This window comes from Boleophthalmus pectinirostris, unplaced genomic scaffold (assembly GCF_026225935.1).
Source record: "Boleophthalmus pectinirostris isolate CB_2022bp ecotype Guang Dong unplaced genomic scaffold, ASM2622593v1 HiC_scaffold_6, whole genome shotgun sequence".
Lineage (NCBI taxonomy): Eukaryota > Metazoa > Chordata > Actinopteri > Gobiiformes > Gobiidae > Boleophthalmus > Boleophthalmus pectinirostris.
In genome coordinates this window covers 3,242,512-3,260,508 of record NW_026571447.1, presented here as the reverse complement: position 1 = coordinate 3,260,508, position 17,997 = coordinate 3,242,512, and the positions used below count along the sequence as shown (strand labels likewise).

Here is a 17,997-nt window from a genome sequence, read left to right as displayed (position 1 = left end):
CTCACTCTCCCCTTTAGTCCTCCAGACACCGCCCCTCCTCCCCCCTCACTCTCCCCTTTAGTCCTTCAGGTAGTGTCCAGTTTAGCGGCTCTGTCTGACATGTGGGTGCGGGTGGAGTTTAGGTGTTTAGTCTGAACTGCTCTCTCTTCTCAGATGTTGGGGGTAAAGTCATTCACCTGGTGGAGAGAGCCCCTCCACCGGCCTCTCAGCCCGGCTCCGGCTCTGGCGCCTCTCCCGTTGATAGTGCTGGCTCCTCCTCCTCACAGCAGGGGGTGCCACAGGGACCACCACACGATCGAAATGCCAACAGCTATGTGATGCTTGGGACATTCAACCTGCCAGTCAATATCATGGACCCACAGCAAATACAGGTGAGAGACAAATGACAAATCCATAGTGTTCATTATGGATGCAACAGTACAGTCTTCCCACGACTGTGTGCAGGCTGAACACGTTTTCTGTTTTGATTCCTTCAGATGTCTGTCCAACAGATGGTGTCCGGAATGGGAGATTCCGCACGTAACGCGCGAGTGACCACATCCACCGGGGTATGAGTGACATCTCCTGAAATGTTGTTCGCAATTATCTGTGCATGTTTGACCTTTTCACACATCTTGTAATTGTAATGTAATTCCTCTTCGCCAGCAAAATGAAAGACAATGGAACTCAACAGTGCCCTTTTGCTCTGCTTCCGGAATATTTTTCAATAATTTTTCCCATAGACATAGCGAAAAATGTAAATATTAAGACTTACTCACTCAGGCTAACCAGCTATGTGCTAACTAATATCCATAACGTGGACGCTGTTTAAAACGCAAGATTCTGCAAGTTTTAATAACTAAAGTCATTTAAGAAGTTTGAGATTTGAAATCAAATTAAAGGTCTTGTGGTCATAAGTTACCACGTAGCTGATTATCACCAAGCAAGCTTTCAAACATTGTATATAAATTTTTTTCAGAATGTCTGTGAGAAAAATGAATGGGAAATTTAGTTCCAGAAGCAGGGGGTAGTCGGTCACTGAGCTTCATAAAACAATAATAATAATCCGTTGGGTTTCAAAGAGTGACAGTGCGTCGTGTTGTTTGATGTTGTGCAGAGTAACGGCTCAGTGAATGTGCACATCGATATGGAGCAGCCGGTGCAGAGTGAACCGCGACTGAGGCTCGTTTTGGCTGAAAATCTGCTGCGAGATGTCAACGAGATGATCAGTCGAATGGAGGTGAGACAGAGACTTTTTCTGTCTTAAAACATGAAAAACAGAAGCACTCCACTTACCTTATGCAATCTGAACATCCTAATTATATATTACATTCTTTTTATAAATATTAAATCTTTAATAACTACGTTATTTACATTATAATTAGTTTTTATGGTTCATGGTGATTACCGTATTTTTCGGACTATAAGTCGCTTCGGAGTATAAGTCGCACTGGCCAAAAAAATGCATCATGAAGAAGAAAAAGGGGAAATTTATTTTATAAAATCAGAGACCAGGAAGTGACATTTAATCTTGAAAGGCAAGTTATAGTAATAACAATAGAATAAAGAACAACAGGCTGAATAGGCGTCTGGTATGTTAACGTAACATATGAACAGTATAACTATAGCATAAACAACAGAACATAAGTTTACCAAACTCTCAATCTCACTCCAAATCACTAAATCCATTGAATCCATTGAATTCTTCATTCTCGGTGTCACTTCTGAGCAACTCTGCACAACTTTGGTTGTCACAGAAGTCCAGGCATGGTGCACCCTCCTGGTTACTGTGAAGCTGTGTTCTCCATTCCCGCTTTCTGCCAGTCCCTCACAAGTTTCTCGCTCACTCCATACTTTCTTTATGTTGCTCGATTACTGTTTTTGGCCACACATTTCACTATGTCCAGCAGGACAGCGGCTTTTTCTGCAGGAGACATGCGCAGAAAACTGACACACAAGCCTAGAGCGCCCTCTCGTGGCTGTCAGTCTGAACATTTTAAGTCGCAAGACCACCCAAACCATGAAAAAAGTACGACTTATAGTCCGAAAAATATGGTGTTATCTGATTATTATTATTTGGGTTGCCACTGACACTAAAATCCAGTTGGTTTAAACCTAAAAGTCCTCTCTTTGATCTGATGGTCACTCCCTAAACCCCAGCACCCGATGGTCTACGCAGGTGCACCTCCGGGCCTGTCCTGACACTTGGTACTGTAACGAAGCCCGGCGCAATCCAGGGGTAGCCTGGCCTGTGCTCTCCACTGTGCAATAAATGGCCCAGAACCCAAGGAGGCACTCAAGTTATTTTTCAGAAAGCCACATAAAAAGAGGTGTTCTGAAAGCTTGTATGCCCCATGCACCAAATAGGCTAATGGTGTTTCATTATTTCATTTTGTTGCCTTGTTGTAGTTTCTTAGGCCTTTATAGTATTTTATATATTTAATTTGTATTATCATATAATTGTTACAAGAACAAGTTAATATTGGTTGAGCTAGATCTTAAGATACGTATTTGAAATAAAAACATCAAGATTTATTTTTTATTTTTTTTTCTTTGTAATTTATTCTTTGAATGTTAAAGAATCTAAAGTTCAAACTAAACTTTAAAATCAGTGCTACTTGGTCTGTGGGAAACACTGTGATTGTAGTACTTCTTTAAAAACAGTATTTTTTTTATAAAAGAAAACTAAAATATATATGAATGAAACAGAAAGTGGAGAGTAGATCCATGTTCCTCTTTCGCAGAGCTTTAAACCATAGACAAACTCAATATCCAAGGTACTTTTAGTCACTTTTTTTACTAAAAAGACTAACACAAAATATATATGACTACAAAAGACTGGGAATAAAATTATATAAAAATTTCTTGTCAAAATGAACCCTGGTCTTATGATGAAATGTGAGCAGTGTTTGACTCCATGTACAGGTTCTGTCTCTAACACTCCTGTTTCCTGTGTGTTTAGAGCCGCTCCAGTGACGCATCCTCTCAGACAGACGCAGCCACAGCGCCCTCTTCTGGCTCCTCTCCTTCAGTGCAGCCCATGGACACGTCTCCTCCTGCCTCCACCCCCCCTCCTCCACCCTCGTCCACTGCTCCATCTGAGGGACCCACGCCTCAGCCAGGGCCCAAGTAAGACACAGCCTGTTTCAGTTTCGGTTTACATGAAGGTCAAAAGTTGTGACTATTCTAATTAGAGCAAGATTTATAGATTGGGTTTGACCATGACTCAGATTTGGGGTCCAGAGGTTTTAATGTCTTGTCAGAGTAACACAACTGATTATGAGATTTGTATGTAGATGCGTTAGGGCTGGGAGGTATAGTGATAAAAATTTTATCATGATATCAGCTTTTCTGGTCTGGTCTTTGGTGTTCTTTTCCCCACCTTTTTCTCCTATTGGTCACCATTCCTAAGGCTCTGAGTGAGTGACAGGTGGAATTAACCAATCATAGACAAGTATGAACTCTCAGAAAAAGCAGGTCACCATTTACTTCTTAAAGATATTATGAAGATACTAAGTCTACATGAATTGTGATAAGAGTGAAATCGTACTTAGAGGATTTGCATTTAAAATATAAAAAAAATTGTTGAGTTATGGTTACTTTTTCCTTTGCTACATAATTCCATATATCTTTCTCTAAATATTTAGTGTCTTCTATGTGTATCTAAAAAGTAGAAAGTTGTAAGAATAAAGACAAAAAAAACAATGAATGAGAAAGTGTGTCTAAACTTTTGACTGGTGGTGTTTCAATACTAGTTTTAAGTTGAGCTTTTACAAATGTAGACATTATTTTAACCCTCTCAGACTCAAATTAAGTTTTAGTAAGAGGAAAATATATCTGATATTTGGGTAAAATTATCATATGGAGTAGTAATATACAATCCAGACTTTTATTTGAGAGAGACCTTCACATCCAGTGTGTTCTGGGATGTTGCAGATTTGGTCCGGTGCGGTAAATTAACACTGAAGACTGAAAATGATATGAATGCTAATTTGTATACCACTTTTCATAACAATGAAAGCAAAAAGCACAGTGTAACAGTACTTTACAGTGGCAGAACAACTTGGTATAGATCACTTTTTCGTGTGGTACTCCAAGAACATTTTTTTTACCCTTTGTAAAGCACAAAAGTACTTTGCACTTCTAGCAGACCATTTGCGTGTAGCCATTCTTGCACAGTCTGCATCATCCACATTTATCAGCATGGATGGGAAAAAAGGCTCCTGAGTAAAAAAGCTCATAAAATAGTAGGTAATTGGCATTTAGCTGCCTGGAGAGGGTTAAGTTAGAAATTCCAGATATGGAGAGTATGTTTAAAAAGGAATTAAAGCTACAAGAAGGCATCATATGTCCACTTTAATATTTGAAACTGGAATATAGACTGACCTCATTAGCATTTAATGTCAACAAAGAAGCATATATTGGTTTATTTATCTATTCATTTGTGTTCTCAATAAAGCTATAAAATAAATAAAACTCAAAAGCTGGAAAAGGATAATGATGAATAATAAAAAACATACATTACCTTGACTGGGAAATGGATAGATAAACCCCTTTTCTAAACACATGTTCAGTGAGGAATATGTATTTGTTCACCTAAAGCCACCCCAGCCCTGCAGAGCTGGCGGAGATGCTGACGGAGCTGAGGAGGGTGGAGGAGAGACTGCAGCCTTTCATCCAGAGAGCACACACTATTCTGGAGACAGCCACCAGCGCAGAGTACACCAACAACACAGTATGTCCTGTCTACATATACATACATACATACGTACGTACATACATACATACATACATACATACATACATATATACAGTCCCTGACAAAAGTCTTGTCGCTTATCCATTTTGTAGAAACAAAAGCTTATAACCTGACTTTAAATTAATCGATTGATTTTAGAAATGTCTCATATGAAAGCTAAAACCCTCCCAAATTATGCTCAATATACTAAAATAAATTTGCTTCACTGAAGAAAGATTGATCATTTAATGAACACAGAAAGGTCAGATTTTGGCAAGACAAAAGTTTTGTCGCCTACCGAAAATTGAACAAATAATTTACTTCAAATACAAAAATATGTTGCATAACGTCAGTGAATTAAGTAGTGGTGCTGTGAGATCCATATTTAATATCTTGTATGACTTCCATGAGCTTGAAGGACGCATCCATGTGGTTCAACAATGATTCATACAATTTGTTGTTGAAGTCATCAGGAATAGCAAAGAAAGCGTCTTACATGCCTCCCAGAGTTCATCAAGATTCTTTGGTTTTGTCTTCCATGCTTCCTCTTTCATTCTACCCCAGACATGCTCCATGATGTTCATGTCTGGTGACTGGACTGGCCAGTCCTCGAGCACCTTGATCTTCTTCACCTTGAGAAACTTTGATGTAGAGATTGAAGTATGCGATGGAGCACCATCCTGCTGCAAAATTTGACTCCTTTTATGGTTGGGAATGTAAGAGGAGCTAATACTTCTTGATATTTTAGGCTGTTGATATTGCCTTCCACCCTGCAAATGTCTCGCACACCCCCATACTGGATGGAACCCCAGACCAGGATTTTTCCGCCACCAAACTTAACTGTTTTCTGGGTGAATCTTGGATCCATGCGGGCTCCAGTAGGTCTCCTGCAATATTTGTGGCGGCTGTGATGTAATTCGACCGAGGATTCATCTGAGAAATCCACCTTCTGCCACTTTTCCAGTGTCCGTCCTTTTAGCAGGCTGTGGGCCTTGGCAAATGCCACACGTTTTTTTAATTGCCTTTTGTTTAGTGCTGGTTTCTGTGCACTGATTCGTCCATGGAGGCCATTTCGAGACAGAATTCTACAAACTGTTCTGGTTGACACAGGGACTTGAGGTGACCAGGCCTGGTGGAGTCTGCTGCAGTGGAAAAGGGGCCTTGGATTTTCGAACCAACAAACGGTCCTCCTGAGCAGTTGTCTTGTGGCGTCTGCTGGACCTGGGCTTGTCAAAAACATCTCCAGTCATTTCAGATCTTTTTCTTATTCTTTGTACTTGACGCTGAGACACATTAAAGGTGTCAGCCACTTCAGCAGTGGATCTGGTCTTCAGCCTCTTGATAATTAACGCTTTGGTCTCAGGGTGGATCTTAGTCATGTTGTCAGAGGTCAAGTTGCAGTTGATGTGAAGGTCCGGTGTGCTGGGCTTCTTTTTATACACACCCACTAATTGATTGATCAGTAACTGATCACAGGTGAGGCTGTAATCTAGGATTGGGTGCATCATATGACAAGGCGACAAGACTTTTGTCTTGCCAAAATCTCACCTTTCTGTGTTCATTAAATGATCAATCTTTCTTCATTGAAGCAAATTTATTTTAGTATATTGAGCATAATTTGGGAGGGTTTTAGCTTTCATATGAGGCATTTCTAAAACCAATCGATTAATTTAAAGTCAGGTTATAAGCTTTTGTTTCTACAAAATGGATAAGCGACAAGACTTTTGTCAGAGACTGTACATACATACATACATACATACATACATATATGAGCATAGGAGAAACATGTATTGCACGAAGCAGTAGATTTTTTTACGCATTGTTCATTTCTTTCATTTTTATAATAGATAATACCGCATCAGTGTAAGTTGGGAGTGCAATAGAGGAGGTGGGCCAAAGCCCAGCACAGTTGCTCATGTACGTGCATATGCATGACTTCACTATACAATCTGTCAGGTGCTCTGATGTCATTCATACAAGGAAAACAGTGAATAAAGTCCGCTCTAGAACACACAGTGAATCGGCTGGGGACAGCGACAGCGAAAGTTTTGCAGCGCCGTCTCCAGCTGTCCTCACTGTTCCTCCTGCCCTCATCTCCAGCTGTCCTCACTGTTCCTCCTGTCCTCATCCCCAGCTGTCCTCACTGTTCCTCCTGCCCTCATCTCCAGCTGTCCTCACTGTTCCTCCTGTCCTCATCCCAGCTGTCCTCACTGTTCCTCCTGTCCTCATCCCCAGCTGTCCTCACTGTTCCTCCTGTCCTCATCCCCAGCTGTCCTCACTGTTCCTCCTGTCCTCATCTCCAGCTGTCCTTACTGTTCCTCCTGTCCTCATCCCCAGCTGTCCTCACTGTTCCTCCTGTCCTCATCTCCAGCTGTCCTCTCTGTTCCTCCTGTCCTCACTGCTCCTCCTGTCCTCATCTCCAGCTGTCCTCACTGCTCCTTCTGTCCTCATCTCCAGCTGTCCTCACTGCTCTGAGCTGCTATTATATCCATAAACTCACGGAGGAGCGTGTATCGCAACAGACCTATAACTACCACCCTATTTAATAGATGTTTCATGCCGCTGGATTTTTCTTCACAAAAAGCAATAGCACTGCTGCACAACATGTAAACAAACAGCACCGTGTGATGTCATTGGCCATGGCCCGGTTCAGTTGTGTACGTGTGAGTGCGGAACATAGAACCCTACACAATCGTGTTTGGGCACAGCACGGTTCTAAAGTCTTAGTGTGAGTGTGCCGTTATATTCTGCTTTCCCAGATGCTCAAAGCCACTTTACAATTTTGTGCATTTTTCATTCCCTCCATGCTCTGTAGTGTTAAGTTATTATTATTATTATTATTACTATTACTATTTTAGCCACAGCTACAATCTGCACCACCACCAACACTCACACATCACATTCAGACCAGGCAATGTGGGTGAAATGTTTTGCCTCAACAAATGTTAGCATGCACTAGAACCATGAGCACCCCACTATGGCACCTAGTATTCCGAGAGGTCTCCCATCCAAGTACTAACGAAGACCAGCCCTGCTTAGCTTCAGAGATCTAACAAAATCACTCTTTGACAATTTGGCTTTTACTTAATGATGTTTTTGTATTTCCGTCACAGGAGAGAGAGGAGAACCAGCGTGCACTCACTCTGACCTGGGAGTGTTTACGTCTCCTTGGAAACGCTCTGGTTGCCCTGAGCGACCTGAGGCTGAACCTGATGAGTCCAGTGCCCAGGCACCTCCATGTGGTGCGGCCCTTCTCCCACTACAGCGCCCCCTTCAGTGCACCGCTGCCTGGAGCAATGCACCCACCCATCCCTCTGCAAGTACGCACCACTCTTATGTGCCTTAGGAATGGATGATATTAACAAAATGAATGCCTTTTTTTATAACAATATTCAGACAATAGTTTAACAGTGCACCAGGAATGTGCTGAAATGGGCCTGTAAATGTCTTGGTTGAGATTCAAGTGTCCCACACAACTTGAATGGAGCAGAAAGTTAACCTCAAAAGTGCAGAAATAGTGTTTCAGTAGTTTAAATTTAAGCATTATACTCAATGTTGATTGTCAGCCCTAATACTATTATGAGAATATTAGTTTGACTTTAGGCCCTGTTAACATTTCTTCTTTGTCTAAAGTTCATGATCCCAGACAAGCTGAAAAAACAACAAGTTGTATTTCCTAACCAGAAGCCTGTTCCAGTCAGAGAAAACAGAAATAAGATTAAACCTTTTCCTGTGTTTGTTTCAGTTCTGTATTTGTATTATTATTACTAATTCCCATGTTTCTCTTCCATAGATGAACTTGGGTGCCACAGTGACTGTCGCAGCCAACAGCACTGATGGACAAGCCCCTCCCCCTCCAGCGACCGGCCAGTCGGAGCAGGCAGGTCAGGGACAAGCCCCTCCTTCTCAGACTTCCCCGTCCAATCAGCAGGCTGCACAAGGGCAGGCTGGTGGCCCCCGGGTCATCAGGATCAGCCACCAGGCCGTGCCGCTGGTTCTGATGCAGATGAACGCGGACGGTGTGTGGCCCCTGCAGCCCCGAGCTGTTCACGCTCTCAGACATGTGCTATAGATATGTGCTTAAACTATAAACATGTGCTTTAAAGTTCCTATATTATACTAAAGTGACTCTTGTGAGCTGTAAGTCATGTTACAATGTTGTTCCCTCCTCAAAAACATACCTGGAGTTTCCTTCACACATATTTGAATGATCAGTAATAATAGTCTGTCTGTATCTCCAAATCTCAAAATGCTCTGTTTCACCTTGTGATGTCATGTAGTGGTAGTTTTCTAGTTAACAGCTCTTTTTACCTTTAAAAAGCTTTAGTTCAGTTGAGATTGTCAGAACTGAAATGATCCAAATTATTCTAGTGAAGGTGTATGAAGTTTAAAAACACAGTGGATGCAAAAACACAATTCCAAGTATGCTTTTGATGCACAAACAATATTATAACATACATCAGAAAATAGTGTAATACAGGCCCTTTAAAATGTCAGTTATGAGCTGGAAACTACAAACATGGCCTTTAAAACTAAAAATATGTGCTTAAACTATCAGATTTGTGTCTGTGTAATCCGTCAGTCGCCTGATCTATGAGGTATGAGCAAAAGAAAGATTCTGTCAACTGGACAACTGTCAGCTGGACTGAGTCAGCTCATCTCTTCAGACAGATATAAGGCCGTGTCACTCCAGAAACCTGATCACAACTGAAGCTTGGCTTGGATGAGCACTGAAACATTTTCACGCTATAACTTTTGTCCAGTTGACAGAATTGAATCAGAGATGTTTTAAACTTTAAGTATATGCTTTATAGGACATATATTATGCTACATTTACTTGTGCTTTTAACCATGTTATAACATTGTTCCTTCATCACTATATTTGGAGTTGTATATTGCTCTGTACTCATGCTGGTTTAATGTATCCTGTTTAGTAAGTCTCCCCCTCTGAGCTCTAAAAACACACCATTTGTATTTCCCAGGATTGTCACTTCACAAGTAAAAGTCCATAGATCAAAATCTGAGCATTTTTGCCCTCTGATTGCATTCATTAGAACTGCATGCCTACATGACATGGGGATCACTAACCCACTAACCCTGTGGTCCCATTAGATGGCCACCTAACTCCGTTTGCCAGTACGTGGAGCGTATCTGTGAGAACATGGATTTTATTGCCTGAAGATAATAATGATTTTAAGCTTTGAACCTGAAATACCAAGGCAAAGATGCTGAAGAGCATGTTTAAAGGCCAATAACATTACAAAGAATGCATAATATTTGTTCAAACATGTGATTTTAAACATAAACTTATGTGTGTGTGTGTGAGGAGGCAGTAGACAGAGCATAGATTATAAATAATGCTTTTTCTCTTGGTTTAATCACAGCTGAAAAGTTTTAATGGCACATATAACCACTAAAATCACACTCTTCTTTCTGCTGCCTCAAGCCTCTGCCGTCTGTGCTGTTTTCACATATATATTCTGTGGAAAGATCCAGGAGTCTAAACCCTCCTCTGTCCTGTGCTCTCTGCAGCTCCAGGTGGAAACGCCCCAGGACCTGGACCAGCCCCCGGGCCACAGATGCCAGGACAGCCAGGTAACCAGAGCTAGTGCTTTTGTTTTTTTTGTTGCGTTTTATCATTATTCATTATTATTGCTGATTTACTGTTATTATATACTTGGACTTTTTCAGGCATTATTTACTCTTTCTAACTCACAACCTAGCCAGGCTGGCGCCACCTAGTGCCTCCACTCAATTTTATTTCTCTCCAGCAACTAGGTCAGGAATCAAAATACAATACATAGTTTGCAAAAACCCCAGAAGTTCAAGTTGGGTCACCAGCCAGTCAGCAAAGAGCCAGACATTCAGTGTTGTCAATGATTCCCGAGATCGAGAATTTAAAGCCGGAATAAAGAGAATATTTGGTGAATTTCATCAAGGGGAAAGACTTTATTGTCCTTCTTCCTACGGGGTTTGGGAAAAGCTTAATATACCAGTTAGCCCCGTTAGCAGCGCATTACATACATCATGACCAAATAGCAGTGATGGGTTAAATGATAAAAAGTACCCGCCTACCATCAAGCAAACGAATTCTAAGGCTGCAAGGTCAGACTGTATGTACGAAGTGAAACGAAGTAAAACCAGCTGATGAGTCAGGCTATTCACAACCTCCTTTGTTGTTTAATTTTGTTTCAGTCTTAAAATATATTTAAACTACAACATTAATGGTTATTAATAGTTATGAGCACACTGGGGGTGTGTACGTGTATGTGTATTTTTAGGAGCCTGTGATCAATAAGAGCCTTCATTCTGTTTAGGCATTTCATTTTCAACAAAAAGGTGAGAGTGACTAACAATAAAATTAACAATAAAATAATTAATGGGTTGGGGTCTAGTAATTACAGTGTTCTAATAATTACAGTGCAGAATTTCTCTTCACAGATAAACAGTCTGTTGATGTAACACATTTCTAGGGTTCGAAGATCAGATACTAATTTACACAAAAATGTATATCAAAACCTGATACTCTTTTAAGCAGGTATCAATACAAAAAATGATCTTGGCTGTATCAGTATAAGAGTTCAAGTGCACATAGACTAGTATATGCCCATGGACCACTATGGAACCTACCTGGACCACTGAGGATTACACACATGGGAATATAAAAGAAAGCACTACCATTTAATTGAAAATCACATTCTATTGTCTAAATGAAGAGTGCTTTTTTAATGTATGTTATTTATTTGTCTATTTCTTAATATGGAAATAGAGTTTGAAATGTTGGTATTGTTTGTGACACCTCTACCAATTCCAGTTTGCTGTGTTTTTTTAAAAGTATATCATTTAAAAGATATTTACTGTCCAGACTGAATCACTGAATACTGTGTCCATGTCTCTTTGTTCCCGTCAGGACCGCTCCCTCAGGACTTCATGCGTAACCTGATGCAGCAGATCAGTCAGTACGCCGCAGCCGTAGCCACCAGCGCTGCCACTGCTGCCGCCACAGGACAAACAGCGCCCCCTACAGCCGCCCCAGGGCACAACACCACTCCCACCTCCACCCCCGCACCTCCTCCTCCGTCTGCCCACGGAACACCTCCTCAGCCCAGGGTCGTGTTCGGCAGACCGCCCTTCCCTCCAAACATGCCCCCTCCAGCCTTTGGGACCAGAGGAACCACCATCAACGTGAGGGCTGCCATGCCGGGACAGCAGCCCGGACAGGTACAAAACTAAGGACTGTTATATGTGATGGCTGTTCTTATTGTGGGGTGTTGAGGGGGACTATTCTTAGAAGGATCATGATTCTACATCTGGATCAATTCTAAAAATCACTTTGATTGTTTTCTAAACTCCGCCAAGGCACCTTAAACCTTGTTTCCACAGGCATGGTTTGCTTGAGGCCGCTCTAGACCGCTCTGGAAGGTAGTACCTCCAGCAGTCTGCTTTGGACACTAAAAGGGGGCCACATGGAATGCTTTACACATTGGAAGCACTCGGAGTCCGTGCCATGTCGTTCCGTCCCATACCAGCACTATGGAAATGTCATGCTCTAAAATACATTTTGCATGAAGACATTTTTAAAACGGGGAACTTCAAATATTTAAAATACAATATTTTCCTCTTGCCACTCACCAAAAACATGTCATGAACCCCTTTAAAGCCAGAATGAAATATTTGACTTGAGAATAGCCCACATTACAGATGATGTCACAACTTTAGACAAACAAACTGGCACATACTGGCTTTTGTTTTTTGTTTGGTTTTTCTAAGAGGATATCCCATAATGTCACAGTCGATTTTTATATTTTAAAAAAATGTTTTTGCTTTTGAATGAAGAATCATTTTGATTTTGATTTTCGAATCAAGACGCCAAAAATAGAAATCAAATTGAATCACTCGGCACTTTAAGAATCACACTTAAAGATTCATAGTCTAGAATTTAGTCATGATCACAGGCCAGAGTGAGGGCAGCGGTCACATCTCTATGGGCAGTAAAATCCTCAAATGTGGAACCTAATAATAATTTCACACAAAATCAACTTCATGCTCAGCTTTCCTCCTGGTTACTCTTAGTTAAGTGTTGATTTTGCTCCACAGGCCTTTAACCCTGCAGCTCTGAACCAGATGATCAGTGGACTGGTGGGACAGCTGCTGCTGCCTGGACAAATGGGTAAATTAACTCTCTTCAGCTTTGGTCCCTCATGTTTATTTAAGCAAAGGGAACAAGGAGGAAAAGTAGTGGGAGATAATGCTGATGTTGCTTTGCCTTACCCCTTACCAGTATGACCCCATATCATTTCCCATGAATGAAAGATTAGCTTTTCGTAGTTGTCATAGTTTCTTGGTTTAGTTCTTTCCACACAAAGACAAATGTAACACAGTGTTGCTTTAAATCTTCTTTCTCCTCGTTCACAGCTGGACAGTCAGTCACCTCCTCCACCTCCTCCACCACCTCCACCAGTTCCTCCTCTACCTCCACATCTTTCTCCACCACCACCTCTTCATCCTCCTCTTCTTCCTCCTCTTCTTCCTCCTCTGGCTTCACTGCTGGAGCTCCTAACCAGCCTGATCCTCCGTCTGCTCCCTCCGCGCCCCCTCCTCAGCCCCAGGACCTGCCTCCAGACCTGGGCCAGCTGCTGGGCTCTCTTCTGGGCATGGCCGGAGGAGCCGCGGGGCCCATGGGTGCTCCCTCCATCACAGTGACCACCTCCGGAGTGCCAGCCTTCATTCAGGGCGTCAGTGACTTCATGCAACAGGTGGGTCCAAGGCTAGAGCTTATAATACTGCAGTGGTATATCAAGTCTATTCCTCAATGATGCAATCGACTTTGAAATGTTATATTGTGACATCACGACTGTATGAGTTTAGAAGTGAAACATTACAGCCTTTTCTGTACCAGAACAGTACTTGGTCTTTCAGTATCTTACTTATTTGCCCACATCTACTGAGTTTTTTTCACTGATGATTGTGTCATATCTGATTGGACAATCAGCTCCATATCCAACATTTGGAATCAATACTTGATACAAAACATTTTTCCACAGCTGAGCCAATACGGATATATTATATTGTGGCTGGTATCAGTGCATTCGTGCTGCTGTGTGTTACACTGGGATCAATCTTTAATGTACAAATCAGAAGCATCTTTCATGTATGGACAGATATTTCCTTTTGTTCAAGTCTCTGTAGAAATCTGAACCATGTCATTATTCCAACAGCTATATATACTGTAAATATACAGTAGCTTTATCAATACAGATTCATTCATCACTCCACACTTAATAGTCACTTAAGTTTATGTTGTGCGACTTTTGTTGCCTCATCTGCCCTGGGGCAGACTGAGAGCATATACATGGTTTAAAACAACTCTTTACCTTTGCTATTTCTTACTCTAGAGCTTAAAATAGTGTGTCCGTTTAGACCAGGGGTGCTGACACTTTTTCAGCGTGCGAGCTACTTACAAAATGACCAAGTCATAATGATCGACCTAATACAAAGCCAAGCAAACTGCACTGAAACATTCTGTGCCCCTTTTTTTGGACCCTCACCCACAGTTTGAGAACCGCTTCTTTAAGAGAACTTCCTCTGGCACTTTACACAAAACTGTGAAAAAAGTGAAGAAAGATTTTTAAATCTGTTTTTTAAAGTTCCAAACTGGAGTTACATTCTTTTCTGGTTTTGCAGTGATATTTACCAGCCTCTGCACGTTTACCAAACCAAACGCACATCGTGACAAACACAGAAGCATTTGTGCACTTTTGTTAGACAAACTTCAGCCAAATGTGGCAGTAGGTCTGTTCTGTAGATCTGCTCTATGCTGTAGACCTGCTTTGTGCCAACACTGGAACACAAATTTAGACTGGTTTTTGCTTCACGTTTGGTCTTGCTCTTCTAATCAGCGCGCACTGTGGGAGGGGCTTGTGTTCGCTGTACGCAGGAAGGAGCGAGAGCGTGAAAAGGCGAGGGGCGGCGTGCTGACGTGAGGCAGATGGACAGGTAGGATGTTTAGGAAGTTGAACCTGCCCTGTGATGCCCGCTGGTACACGAGGGCACACGCTGTTGCAGACGAGCCGTGCATAGGGAGCGTGTGTATTTGTGATGTGCCGTAGAGTCTCTGCGGGTTTCAAATGAGCGCACAGACTGCAATGAGACGCCCCACACACTCCTGCACCCGCTACAAGTTTATTGCCAACAGCAGCGGCCGTAATGAAATATGATCGCACTTGTTGAGTGTCAGACGTCGAGTGAGAGACAAGACCGAGTCCAAACACGAGTCCGAGACGAGACACGGTGATCTACCCACACGACCTTGGCGATCGACTGGTAGATCGCGATCTACGTATTGAGCAACCCTGGTTTAGACCATCAAAAATGTATGTATCTTCAGCAGATGGAGCAAGGCTGTTATACAATGTTTGTAAATGATTCTCATGTAATTATGTTTATCTGAATTAGATGCAAAGTTGGCACTGTCTATTAAGATAGCATAGTCCCTGACTGCTTGAGTTTAGGCCTGTCACGATAAATACTACATGGACTTATCGTTCAGTACATGACTGATCAGTCAAGAATTTTTGGGGGTCAAGTATTTTTGGGGTATCTTTTTGTTTGTTTTTTTTACTTTTCTGAATTCTAGAACTGTAGAGGGCTGAATAAATTACTTCTATGAATCATTAAGCGTTTGATTGTATTGGAGTTCATGTTCATCAGTAATATTGTACATAGAGTTTTTAGGTGGATAATCCTGCTTTTGCGTTGCCGTGTCAGTGACATCATGGCATTCTGTATTATGGTTTTCTTATTTTATTTATATTGTACTTGAAAATTATAGTGACAAGTCTCCTTAAGTTTACTTGTTCATTCCTTTTCTTCCTGTTGTCTTTTTCAGGCGTCCCAGCCGGTGTTCACCCCTCCCCCCTCTGCCGCTTCTGGCCCGGCCCCCACAGCGCCCCCCACTGGTGCTCCTGGTCTGAGCCCCGGGGCAGAGGGCTTGAACCCGGAGCTGTTCACGGGGATCCTGGGCGGAGTGCTGCGGACCATGATGGGCTCTTTGGGACAGAACCAGAACGACACAGAAAGCATTGCTCAGTTTATGCAGCGACTGTCCCAGGCCACCAACATCTTCATCAGCCCCGAAGACCCCTCTGGTGATGAAAGCTTACAATAAACTACAACTTCACAAACCTGATGCGACGTGCTTTAGTTTCATTAGCACGATGTACGATGATTGTGTCGTGATAGTGCTCTAAAGTGAAATCCATTCAACATTACAAATACAAATACAGCATTTTCAAGACAGTAAATGGTACCGTGCTGATCTAAATATGTGTGTTAGCAGTTCATAAATGTAATAGCCCCTCTTTAAACAGTTCTGAAAGTAATTCTTTAGATTTGGTTTAGTTCTCACCTGGTTTGAGAATGGCTTATGGGCTTTATTTGGTCAGATTCTGCTTAGTTCAGTTCTGTTTACATTTCAATCTCAGGCATAAACAGTATATTAACAGAATATTTTTACATAAATAAATTCCCTTCATGAGTGTATTGTTTTACTCTATGTGTGGTCAGGTTTCTTTGGGGAGCTCCTGATGTTGGTATGTCAGACCTTCACTATGTCTGACCTTGTTCTTCTGCTGCACGGACAGCACCAGCCTCTGGGCCGGATCCAGCCTCAGCTCGCACAATTCTTCAGACAGAACTACCTGAACGGCCGTGAGCCCACTGAGCAGAACATATCTGTAAGTAATTGGAAATAATACATAAGTGGTTGGAATCAGATTTGCAATTTATATGTTAATACAATTCTGCTCAAAGTTCATATTACAAACACAAAGAACTGACTAAAAGAGTGAAACATGAACTGACAAACTAATACAAGAATCACATTTCAGAACATGTTTGTACAGATCTAAGCTGCAGTCGTAGCAGTTTTTATGCAAAGTAACACAGGACTGTTTGTTGTTGGTGGAGCAAATGATGGTGGGGAAAAAAGCTTGGATGTGTGTTAGATAGAAAAGCTCTAGATCACAATCTGACCATATGAATAAAACAGCACAAAATGAACAAATGTTATTCTTTATTCATATCTTTTAAATGTCTTTTTCAGGAGGCTGCTGAAAGTTTAATAAACGAACTGGAGGATTACATCACTGAAAGCTTTGTAAGTTAAAAAAAATATAATCCATTTTCTTTAGTTTGCTCTGTGCTCTTTAAAATTCCACTTGAACTTCAGTGTGTTCAGAGTGTTATAATAATGTATGAAACTAAACCCTTGAACACTAGAGTATGTGCTATATTTTTGTCTATCTGTTTTCCAGAGAGAGTCGTCTGTGTCGGTGCTGGATGGAGTCGATGCCACTCAGACAAACATGGCCTTCTTCAGACAACAGCTGAGACAGATCGCTACACACATCCTCCACTGCACAGGTACATAACCCACACACATGCACAGCACAGGTACAATACACACATGTATACACACACACACACACACGCGCGCACGCGCGCGTGCAGCACAGGTACAATACACAGAATGCGGTTGCTATTTGCTGCTATTTGAGTCTGGTTTACCAAAGGTAATTCTCTGTTGTTGTTGTTGTTGCTGTTGTTGTTGTTCCAGATGAGAGTTTCGGGCCCCGGCTGCTGCAGATGTGTAACTCTGCACTGTTCCAGTGTTTGGCTCTGAACCTGTTCTGTCTGAGAGGAGACCAGCACGCCCTCACCGCCGTCATCAACCACCGCATCGTCAGTGTTCTGAAACACACAACTACCACTGTACTTAAACCCATGTGTAACAGCTGTGTGATCCACAGAGACGCATGTCCAGTGACATCAGCCCCAGCCTGGTCAACTGGATGACCAGTATGATGAGCATGAGGCTGCAGGTGATTCTGGAGAACATCCCTGTGCCCTCAGAGCAGATCCAGCAGTACGTCGTCTACACACAGGTTTGTGACAGAAGGTTCTCTTATGGAGTTGGACCCGAGGGGTCACACACGCACACACACCCCACACACCCACACACCCACACACACACACACACACACACCTTCAGGTCCAATATCGCACACTGGGTCAGAACTAGGGATGCAACGATATGGTTTTCCCACGATTCGATACGTATCTCGATATATGGGTCACAATATCTATTTGATTTCGATATATTTTAAGACGCAAAAAAATCTCATGTAATTTTTTCTGCTAATGAAAATATAATAACACCATGATATTAATGAAGCATTACACACAATACATTACAGTAGAACTAGTGTACAGTTGTAGTT

General features: G+C 41.9%; 1 protein-coding gene across 3 annotated transcripts in view; it reads left to right on the top strand.

The window, feature by feature from the left end:
- Nucleotides 1–17,997, top strand: part of bag6 (BCL2 associated athanogene 6) — a 43,487-nt gene that overhangs the window by 15,835 nt on the left and 9,655 nt on the right. The window contains exons 4-20 of one of the 3 annotated variants that reach the window (XM_055164026.1): nucleotides 154–371; nucleotides 492–548; nucleotides 1,097–1,219; nucleotides 2,942–3,108; nucleotides 4,582–4,714; nucleotides 7,831–8,037; nucleotides 8,511–8,736; nucleotides 10,250–10,312; nucleotides 11,628–11,938; nucleotides 12,815–12,887; nucleotides 13,133–13,473; nucleotides 15,606–15,864; nucleotides 16,283–16,452; nucleotides 16,821–16,874; nucleotides 17,032–17,140; nucleotides 17,334–17,458; nucleotides 17,527–17,661. In XM_055164026.1, coding sequence (XP_055020001.1) covers nucleotides 154–371; nucleotides 492–548; nucleotides 1,097–1,219; nucleotides 2,942–3,108; nucleotides 4,582–4,714; nucleotides 7,831–8,037; nucleotides 8,511–8,736; nucleotides 10,250–10,312; nucleotides 11,628–11,938; nucleotides 12,815–12,887; nucleotides 13,133–13,473; nucleotides 15,606–15,864; nucleotides 16,283–16,452; nucleotides 16,821–16,874; nucleotides 17,032–17,140; nucleotides 17,334–17,458; nucleotides 17,527–17,661 — 2,771 coding nt within the window. Of the gene's footprint in view, nucleotides 1–153; nucleotides 372–476; nucleotides 549–1,096; nucleotides 1,220–2,941; nucleotides 3,109–4,581; nucleotides 4,715–7,830; nucleotides 8,038–8,510; nucleotides 8,737–10,249; nucleotides 10,313–11,627; nucleotides 11,939–12,814; nucleotides 12,888–13,132; nucleotides 13,474–15,605; nucleotides 15,865–16,282; nucleotides 16,453–16,820; nucleotides 16,875–17,031; nucleotides 17,141–17,333; nucleotides 17,459–17,526; nucleotides 17,662–17,997 lie in introns of all 3 variants that reach the window. The other 2 variants (XM_055164027.1, XM_055164025.1) reach the window with 2 other exon arrangements.